This window comes from Papaver somniferum, chromosome 4, assembly GCF_003573695.1.
Source record: "Papaver somniferum cultivar HN1 chromosome 4, ASM357369v1, whole genome shotgun sequence".
Taxonomy (NCBI): domain Eukaryota; kingdom Viridiplantae; phylum Streptophyta; class Magnoliopsida; order Ranunculales; family Papaveraceae; genus Papaver; species Papaver somniferum.
This window is the reverse complement of record NC_039361.1, coordinates 42,355,103-42,365,632: the sequence shown is the minus strand read 5'-3', so window position 1 is coordinate 42,365,632 and position 10,530 is coordinate 42,355,103. Positions and strand designations below refer to the sequence as shown.

General features: G+C 36.8%; 2 protein-coding genes across 3 annotated transcripts in view; one reads left to right on the top strand and one right to left on the bottom strand.

Moving 5' to 3' along the window:
• LOC113275272 lies at window positions 1-5,273 on the top strand. 2 transcript variants are annotated; one of them, XM_026524747.1, is made up of 8 exons: window positions 1-1,162; window positions 1,843-1,905; window positions 2,284-2,369; window positions 2,479-2,596; window positions 3,296-3,415; window positions 3,506-3,618; window positions 3,872-4,026; window positions 4,452-5,273. In XM_026524747.1, the coding sequence occupies exons 1-8, from the start codon at window positions 532-534 to the stop codon at window positions 5,137-5,139; spliced, it is 1,974 nt and encodes a 657-aa protein (XP_026380532.1). In that variant the 5' UTR covers window positions 1-531; the 3' UTR covers window positions 5,140-5,273. The 2 variants fall into 2 exon arrangements, with proteins under 2 accessions (XP_026380532.1, XP_026380531.1); XM_026524746.1 differs by having other exon boundaries at window positions 3,293-3,415.
• Window positions 5,274-5,725: 452 nt separating this feature from the next.
• LOC113275271 (protein FAR-RED IMPAIRED RESPONSE 1-like) overlaps window positions 5,726-10,530 on the bottom strand; it is a 42,077-nt gene continuing 37,272 nt past the window's right edge. The window contains exon 2 of the mRNA XM_026524745.1: window positions 5,726-7,832. Coding sequence (XP_026380530.1) covers window positions 5,772-7,829 — 2,058 coding nt within the window. The 5' untranslated portion in view covers window positions 7,830-7,832 and the 3' untranslated portion in view covers window positions 5,726-5,771. The remainder of the gene's footprint in view (window positions 7,833-10,530) is intronic.

Genomic DNA, 10,530 nt, shown 5'->3' with positions numbered 1-10,530 from the left:
AGACTTGGAACAAAAGAAAATGAGTATATAATTACTCAAACTACCCTCATAGTCAAAAAAACAAAATTACCCTTCCTGGTTCGAGACACAGAGACAAAGACTGAGAGAAGAATTAAATTTAGCACCGCCATTAAAAACCTTCAAAAAATACACAGAAAGACGAAACGCGTACCAGATCTGGAGTGATAGTGACAAACTACATTTTGATTTTTCAATCTTGGAGATTTAGTCAAAGTTAATTAAGTAGTTCTAGGGAATTTCTGCCGAGGAATCTCAATTTTCTGTTTGTTTGCTGCATTTTGATTCTGCTGTTATCAACTGCTGGATCGGATTTATAATCGGTTTCTTTGAGTTCAGTGACTCACATTATTTGTTTTGATTTAGCGATTTCATAATCGATTGTAGTTTTTGAGTATAGTCTAGTGTAAAAAACAGTTGATTGATTTTCCGAGTTTTGTAATTTAACAAGTTATAGATCTGAAATCGAGTATGTTTTGATTAAAATTGTGTAAGTGTAGAGAATTGAATTCTATGGCAATGCCATCAGGAGTAAATATGTTGATGTCAGACAAAATAACGCAGTTTCCTCCTAATAACAATGGAGGTGGAGAGATCCATCATTATCCTTCTCCTCCTCCTCTGAGACAATGGATTCCAGATGAACGTGATGGATTTATTTCATGGTTAAGAGGAGAATTTGCTGCATCTAATGCCATAATTGATGTGTTACTTGATCATTTGAAATCAATTGGGGGAGGAGAACCTGGAGAGTATAATTCTGTGTTTGGTTGTATTAATCAAAGGCGGTCTAATTGGAATCATGTTCTTTGTATGCAACAGTACTTTCCGATTACTGATATTATGTTTGCAGTACAACAAGTGACAATGAGGAAGCAACACAGAAATTTTGGTGGAGGTCAGATGAAAGTTTCTGACAAGAAATTGCATCCACAGAATGTTAGTTTCAGACAGGCTCAGTATAATGTTAAGGAAGATCAGATTTTGAATTTGGAATCTCGTAGTAGTAGTAGTCATCGAAATGAGGCTCAATTTGTAAATAACGGTTCAGCTGATGGGAAAGAAGATTTGAAAACAAAAAAGATCGATAATGTTGAAAGTTTAGAAGAAGGTAAAAATGATGGTCTTCAGGAGGCAAAGGAAGGTAATTTTAACTTCTGCGTCTATTTTTATTATATTCCAAATGTTGATTTCTACTAATAAAAGAATATCTTGATAACGTAATTTATAGGTTTCTAATTTGGATAAATTTGTAATCTGAACGGCGGGCATTGCAATGTGTAGGTCAAGGAAGTTATCTTATAGGCATTACATCGCTGAATAATAGAAGTAACAAAATGTAGTAAACCTGTGTTTCCTTTTTAGGTCAAGGAAGGTAATATAATGTAGTCATGGTAGTATTAATTGTTAAGAGAACAACTCACGTAATAAGTTCAGGAACGTTACCAATCTATTTTGAGGGAAACATTTTTAACAGCAAACAGAAAAAAGCAATCCCATTTTTAGTTTTGAGTGTATTTTCATTATGTTAAGCTCAAAAATTGTAAGCATTACCATTAAAAGCTATTGTTTGAACATCTTTCCCATATGTATACTCTTCTTTCAATTCCACGGTTTTACGATATATGCAAAAACTGCATGTTTGTCACAATACAATACGAGGTTATAGATGATCTTCTTGCTTTCATCAGATTAGCATATCTAGTACATTATGGGTGTGTCTGATCCTCTAACATATTCTTTGTTCAACTTACTAAGTTACTGTCATCATACTCTAGATTCGTGGTTCTCTAACTATGTCTAGTACGTAATGTTCTTTTCTAGGAACCAAGAGTGATGCTTCAAAGCCCGAGGCAGAGGTTGATGGAGGTATTTCAGTTTCAACAGGTTTGTTTGCTTGAAATTTCTGAACATTTTGTTTATTGAAGAGAAAAGGAATCTATTGGTGTGTTCTAGTAAGGTTTAACTGGTTTGTTTTGGGTCTTAGAGCACGTGTAGTTAGAGCTTTTTAAGTTCCAAATATGTTAAAATCTATAACACTAGATGGAAGAGGCATAAAGAAATATCAATCCTTGGCTCATTTGAAGTGTCTATTTGATAATGATTTGTAAGGTTAATCCCAGTAATCATAGTTCTGAGAAAAAAAAATTGACGCGAAAAGGAGTTCTGAGAATTGAAAAGAACAAAAAAACTGCATAGTGCATACCCATTGTACCGACATTTTTCATACCTAGTAACTATTTGCGTTTGCTAAATGTGGTGCAGATAAGATACAAAAACATGATGAGAAACATAATGTGATTCCCGTTTTCAGTAGATGTGTGGCCACCGAGGTCTTCGATGGAAAGGAGGTATGATTTTGTAGGCTACTAGAGGTTCAATCTTGTCAGCTCTTTCCAGGAGATTTTACATTTTCTTCCATGTTTATATTGGCATCTAAAATAAAGGTACATTCTTCAGGTGAATGTTGTTGAAGGACTTAAATTGTACGAAGAACTATTTAACAGTTCAGAAATCACAAAGGTTACTTCATTGACAAATGAGTTGAGACTAGCAGGACGAAGAGGGCATTTCCAAGGCAAGTCTCTCTTCTTTTAATTTAGATTTTAAAGGAGCATTTGTTTTTAACCGTTGATAAAAAGTTTTAAATGTATTCATCAACTCTTAAAAGGTTGATCTAGCTACTTGAGTAGTTTTATTACTCTCTTGTCATAATCAAGAGACGCGGCTCTCATTTGCTGCACATTGTGTAAAACAGTAGAAGATTTGCTCGTCAAGATACATAGTGGGGCGAAAGAGATAACTGATTTGGTTGCATAGGTTGGAACAAACACTTGTGTTTAAAATGTAGCCGGAACCATGTTCCCAGTGGGGTTAAATAAAAATTAAAAAACTAAAACCGAAAATAAGTAGGGGTTAAAAGTGCCACTTCGTTACTCAATGAAGTATTTTGTTTCTTTTTATACTCTGGGCATCCAGCTTATGGGATGCTTTGTATCAAATGGAGCTGGAACTAGGCATACATGATGCTGTTTCTTTTTTCTTTTTTTTTCTTGTTTTTTTTTTTTTTTGCTAGACAAAACAGTATGTTCTACATGAAGTATTTGTGAATTCATCTGCAACTATGTAAGCATGTCATGTCCAGTTGACTGGAGATTTTGCTAGGTTTCCAGTTAATATTTATATAATTTAGCTCAAAACACATGTTTGGCGTTACTAACATTTCTAATAACACGTTGGTTCTCAAATTTTAATGTTGCTGTCTGAATTAAAGCAGGACAGACATATGTTGTCTCCAAAAGACCCATAAAGGGGCATGGAAGAGAAATGATTCAGTTGGGCCTCCCAGTGGCCGATTCACCTCTGGAAGATGAAATTGCTGCTGGAAATTCCAAAGGCATGAATTTCTAACTATCAGTCTCACCATGTTTTCTTTTATTTTATGGATAATTTATTTAATAGAATACCCTTGAAAACAATGTCACAGATAGAAGGACAGAACCAATTCCTGACGTTCTACAAGACGTTATTGAGCGTTTGGTTCAGGCGCAAGTTATAAACATGAAACCAGATTCTTGCATCATTGACTACTTCAATGAGGTAAGTGCCTCTTCACAGAGTAGTAACAAGGTTCTAAGAAAACGTACAAGTGTGGCTTTGATTGTTTCTAATCCTTTTTTTTTTAATGTGAGAGCATAAAACCCATCTTAAAGACTGGCTGTTAGGAATTTGTTTTCAAAACAGAATACTTTTACGAAATAAAATATCATTAATCTGGGTTCGCTCATGCTGGAAGATGCTGACAGGATTAAGTTATTGCGAGACTAATTTCTAAATATTTTTATTTCCTTAGGGAGATCACTCACAACCTCATATGTGTCCACCTTGGTTTGGAAGGCCTGTTTGCATTTTGTTTTTGACTGAATGTGATGTGACCTTTGGAAGAGTAATTGCTACAGAGCATCCCGGAGATTACAGAGGTTCTCTCAAACTTTCTCTTGCTTCTGGGTAAGCATTCACTAGTTTTTTCTCCTTTAATTGATTCAGAGTCATGGTCGCTGATTGACACTGTTTTGCTATGACTTATGGTGAGCTAGAGACTATGGAACATCGGGATTGATGTTCAAGTGTAAACAGCTAAACTGAATTCAAAAGAGTGCAACAGTTAGGACCACGCCACAGAAAGTGGATATATCTCTGTCAAACTTTCATGCCACACTCTCTATTTAACCATGATCTGTGTACATTTGTGATCATACATATCTAGCTTCACTTTCTGGGACTACGGCTACAGGTTTATTGAATTATCATAATGTTCAGTTAGGGTTGTGTCTATCATGAGAATACGAATGATAGGAAGGACCTGTTAGGAAATATATGTTTCTCAAGTAATGAATTCTAACTTCTTCTGACGTTTTTCTTTACAAATGCAGAACGCTGCTCTCTCTAGAAGGTAAAAGCGCGGATTTTGCTAAACATGCACTACCTTCCATCCGCAAACAACGCATACTTATTACCTTCACTAAGTTTCAGCCAAAGAAAAATATGGTCATTCCCTCCTCTATACGACCATCAGCCTCGGCCTTACCATGGGGCCCACCAACTCTGAGGCCACCAAATCAGTTCCGTCCTAAACATTTTATACCTATTTCAGCAACCGGAGTATTACCGGTCCCATCCATCCATCCACCACACCTCACACCTCTCAACAGCATTCAACCAGTTTTTGTTGCAGCCCCGGTGGCGCCTCCAGTACCTTATCCTGCACCAGTTCTCGTCCCTCCACCTGCATCAGCAGGATGGACTGCTGTTGTTCCAGCTAGATATCCTCCTCCACCTAGATTCCCACTTCCTGGAACTGGTGTTTTCCTCCCCCCTGGATCTTCTGGAAACTCTCCACCAACACCACCCCACCAACTTGGATTACCTATTGCCTCTGAAGCGAATTCCGCAGTAGATACTGACACTTCCTTGAGTAATGAAAACAATGTCGAAGGGTTGAATTGTACTGATGCCAAAGTTGCTTCTCCCAAGAGTAGAGTGGACGCGGAAGTGAAAAGGCAGGTGAGTAATGGAGGCGTCACAGGCATTGGAAATGGAAGCAGAACTGTTATAGTCTAGGACTCTAGGCATAGGCAGCCTCAAAATGTTGGGGCCCAAAATTTTCAATTTTTCTTAAATGTATCCCAAATTTTTTAAGTTTAAATTTTTCTTAAATATATCCCAAAAAGAAAATGATTTTTACAAATGAAGCACACAGACGAGCTTAAATCTTTAATCTTTGAGTGATTCGAATCCCACACAGTTCCATGTATCCAACTCATGCGGTTCAAGTGAGCCATCCACAAATTAACGTGGGACACTTTATTCAATTTAGAACTCACCTTCTGTTCATGGAACGTCAGGAGGAGTCGAATTTGTACATAAGTACCCATCTCAGTCTCTTAGTTCCATTCTGCGAAGGCACCAAATTTCTTCAACCGAAACTTGATAGAATTCTCTCGGGTCTTAGGCCGAATTTCAGTTGCATAATCTCTAATGGAAATTGCTGTAAAGTCAAATTTACCAAGAGTTCGATGGGGCTAGTAATTTCCATGGGCTAGTCCACAGAAAAGAAAAAAGTTAACCTGGTGTTAGGACAATGGACACAAATATTAGTCGAAGGTATCACAGGTAAAAATGACTAAATGAGAACCAAATTTGTAGGTAACTACCAAAAAAAAATATTTACTTGAAATTTGGTTAATTACATGCTAATTACATGGAGCTAGGCAGATTCTTATTTCTTGCCTTCTTTGGTTGTTGGCATTTACACCATTTGGCGAAACAACAGGTGCGACTACATTGCTTTGACTAAACCGCATACCAATTTTTGCTTTTAATTCATGTAAAGCATTCATCACAGTGATACTCTGGTCTTTGCAATCTGCTGACATCGTTGCGACTTCATGGAAATACCTGCACATCTCATGGTATCGCTGCGCACTTGGATTGACATCCAAATCTTGGTAACTGGCTTTAACAAAAGAGCATTTCCGTTTAATGTCCTTCCTCCATCTAGAGAGAATATACTTAGATGGCACTTGTTGCACTTTACTTTGGGTTAGGACAGAAAGTGTGTGCCTGCATATAATCCCGCTAAACTCGAACAAATGACATGTGCAATTCAGCTCACAGTCTACTGCACTGAAGTTAACAATAAACTTTGCATCCTTCTCACTGTCTCCAACTTTAACATGCTCGGTGACTTGAATTACAAAAATAGAGTCTTCCTCCTTAACAAGAGAGGTATAACAATACAGCTTTCCCATTATCTCATCCTGAAATTCTTTAAATTTTGCACTGGTGTAAACTTCTTGAAACTGTTTCTCAATCTCATAATGAGTCATGCAGTCATACCTTGAATACAGAGATTCATAATCTGCCCGGCTTTCCTTTTCGACCTTACTTCTTATAATGTTATCATACTGCTCTAGAAACTGCTTCAAAGTCGTTTTGGAGTTCACGTGCCCATTGAATAGTGCACAACTGCTCTCACTACGTCGTGCAGTTGACATTCCTGCCCAAAAAGTTTCTTTTGTATAAACTGGAACCCAGCGATGCCGCTCGACATACAGTTCTTTTAACCACTCGTTGTCATGAAGACCATATTTCTCAATCACTTTTCTCCATTCATCTTCAAACTCATCTTTGCTGGTAGACTCGCAAACAGAATTCTCCAAAGATATTTTAATAGCTTTATACTGAGAACATCCTTTCAGCTTCTCTCGAGTCGTTTTCATCACTTGCCATAAGCACCACCGATATTGGACATTAGGAAAGACAGTTTGAACAGCCTTTTGTATAGCTTGGGATTGATCAGTGATAATGGCTTTTGGAGGAATTCCCATCATACATGCCAACCAAGATTTAAATAACCACAAGAATGTCCCGACATCCTCATTTTTCAGCAAAGCATATCCTAATAAAACAGATTGTCCATGATGATTCACGCCGACAAAAGGAACCAAAGGCAGAGCAAATTTATTTCTGAGATATGAAGTGTCAAGTGTAACAACATCTCCAAAGTCTTCATACGCTGCCCTACTCCTTGCATCAGCCCAGAATATGTTTCTTACAGTACACTCTTCATCCATGTCCATCACATAAAAGAAATTTGAGTTACTAGTTTGCATTTTAACAAAAAAATTCTGTAAAACTGCATCATCACCTTCCTCAAGTATTGATGTTTTCACCTGACCATAGTTATTTCGAGACCTTTTATCCCCAACCATTAGCGTTTCACATACCCCAGTTTGAACAATGTCACTTGTCCGCGACTGCTGACGTACTCTGGTTTTGGCATCTTGATCCAATTTCTTATATTTAAAACACCGTGTCTCGCCTGGCGTCAGCGGATGGTTATGCTCAAGCACAACACCGCTCAATTTAAAACTACCATCACATTGCATTATAGTTCTTATCTTAGCCTGGCAATTAGTTCCTGAAGTGAGGTTCGAGTATCTATTTTTTGATGTGCTCGCTCTCTTTTTTTCTCGAGAACATGCAAATGTGAAATATCTTAAAATCCCATAATCATCACATCGTGTTGATCTTCTATTAACACGAAAGCCTTGTTGAATACCATAATTTGTATAATAATGATAAACATCATCTTGGGAGCTAAACACCATACCTACCTTAGGTTCTTCAAGTTTTTCGCTCCCTTCCAAATGTTGCTCATTACCCTGCTGCCACTGGCCATTTCCTACATTAACATCGCAAACGCCCTCCTCCTCCACTGCAAGCATATCAATTCTTGTACTTTCCATTTCCTGCAAAGATTTGAGCAAATGAAACATATATAATTTGAATGTCAAAAATTCCACAAAAGCAACTTAGGGCAAATGCCCCTCAAAAAAAAAAAATCACATTATTTTTCAATTGAACTAGGGAATGAGATCTTTAAAGGAAACAAATCTACTTATGGGGGTTCTAAACCCTAAGAGTATTATTGATTAATGCGCAAAATCCTAATCCGAATAGAAAATCCAATACAGACATAATAAAGATGCCGCAATTAATAAGATTGAAACAATTGCTACTCACAGTGAGTTGGGTAATACATCTCCATCATTGTAATACTGAATAGGGTAAAGAAATCGTTAATGGCGTCTAGCAATGGTGTCAGTGGAAGACAACCTAGTGGAACTGTAGTACAAGTAACTGTGTTGAGAACCAAAAAAAACCATAAGGGGTTAGCCCAGTTGGTCAGGACCAGGGGCCTGACTCTCAAGTAGGAGGTCAGCGGATCGAGTCTCCGCTCGAGAGTTTGAAAATCCGATGAAATACTTCCCTCATGTAAAAGTCTAGTTTAGAGTTTAAGTTCTTATGGTGAGTTTGTTTGCAGAGTTCACCCTTTCCAGGAATTTATAATTCCATGGGATTACGAATTCTGGGATTCATGTAAATTCCTTGTGTGTTTGGTAGCTCAATTAAAATTCATAGGATTTATGGAATTTTCTTGTATTAAAGTCTTTGTAACGTTTGGCATTAACCTCAAATCTTAGAATTGTATATATATAGGATTTAGAGTTTTAAAAAAATGGGTCCATAGATCTCTTGATAAATTTCCCAGCAAATCTTAGGGGGAGGGGTCGGACTCCATATGGAGTATTTTGCTGGAAAACTGAATCCCGTAGAAAACGTGATTCCAAGGATTCGGGAAACCAAACATATAGAGGGAAACATAATTCTACCAAATCCCTTGAACCCATAAATTCCACCTTTAAAATTCTACATCCAAACCCACCATTAATGTATCATTTCCTGTAAAAAAAAGAAAGTTGAGAACCAAAAATGAATAAAGAAAAAACCGAATTTTATTAGATGAACGGGGAATATTCAAGTGGGCCATCCACAAATTAACGTGCATTTTAGGTGGATTTTTTTTTGTCAAGTACGTCTCAACGGAGGTGGCCGCAGATAATGCAAGATAAAAAAATATATTTTGAAGTAAAATGGATAAGCCCATTATCCAACTATTTTACTAAATGGCAAAAGTACCTCTGATTAATTAGTGCTAATTTGGGTAATTAAATGATGTTTAATTAAGTTAACCCTGAAATTAACTACCATGAATTTATCATCAAAACTTGATTTTTTTTTTATTTTTTTGAAAACTCGATCCATAATCGGTTGATGTTAGTGCAGTTGTAAACTGATTCTGGGTTGAGTTTTTTCAAATGATGAAGTAAACCCATAATCGGGTTTTTTCAATAGCCACATAAACCGATTGGAGAAATTGGTGTTTATGGATGTCCACCTAATCCGATTATACCTTACTTTCAGAAACAAAATATTTATTACATAGTTTAGGAAATTAGCGCATTACATATATAGGATTCAGTATGAGAATTCTAGAATTTGACACATCAAATTTGTCAATGAACCTCCGAGCACGTCGGTACAACGTCGTATATTCTTTTTGGTGAATGAACTTAGTTTCCCCATTACGAATTCTCCATAGCCCATTGAAACGTTCCTGCTGAAATTCAATAAATTCTTGAATGTTAGTATGTGAATTTTTAACGATGACATAAGTATAAATATTATCGGATTACTCACTTTTTCCCCAAGAGGAACTTGTGGATGATGTTGGTACACCATATTTCAAACTTTAACATACTCTCGCATTGCACTTTTTATGTAGTTGAATAGAAATGTCAAGTCCTTCCCTTTGCAGTTCTTGGGATCCGCGGTACACCCGTAAAAGAACTCTTTAACTCTCTTCCAAAACATTGAATATATTTCATTCGGACGTTCACGAAATGTATCAGCAAACGATTTAACGAAACACAAATCTTCATACGGTTCCAATTTCACGAGCTGCTTATATTCTTCCGGATCCCATTCCATTTTCTAGACTAAGTGTGTGATGTGGGAGTGGCTCAAAGAGGTTGTCTTTATATAGATAAAGACTCAACGACTATTTTTTTCGAATTCAATTCACACAATCGGATTTTAAGGATGTCCACATAGACCGATTGTGTCCTTGAAAAATCATACAAAATGTGCCTCTCAATAATCGGATTTTAATATTGCACATGTAATCTGATTCTTGGCGAAAAAAGTTACAGAAAATGTGTCACTTTTCCTTAGTAGATACGGATTACATGGAATGCCCACATATACCGATTCTAAAGGTTGTCAAAATCTGCCTCTTAACAATCGGTTTTTAATATTTCACTTGTAATCTGATTCTTGTCAAAAAAAAAAAGAAGTTACTGAAAAAATGTCACTTTTTCTCACAGGAATCAGATTACATGAAATGCCCACATAGACCGATTCTCAAGGTTATCAAAACTCTGAATTATTTTGTTTTCTCAGAATCGGTCTTTAAAAGTATCCGCATAAACCGATTCTGAACACTTACAAACCAGGTGAATGAAATTTTCAGAATCGGTCTATATGGTCCACCCTCAAAACCCGATTATGAAATTTCACCCCTGGAGAACTGTCAGAATCGGATTT

Coding starts and splice junctions, on each gene's coding strand:
- LOC113275272 (XM_026524746.1), top strand. CDS start 532: ATGGCAATGCCATCAGGAGTAAATATGTTGATGTCAGACAAAATAACG. Junction 1,906..2,283: donor AGGTATTTCAGTTTCAACAG/GTTTGTTTGCTT, acceptor AATGTGGTGCAG/ATAAGATACAAAAACATGAT. Junction 2,370..2,478: donor AGGTCTTCGATGGAAAGGAG/GTATGATTTTGT, acceptor TACATTCTTCAG/GTGAATGTTGTTGAAGGACT.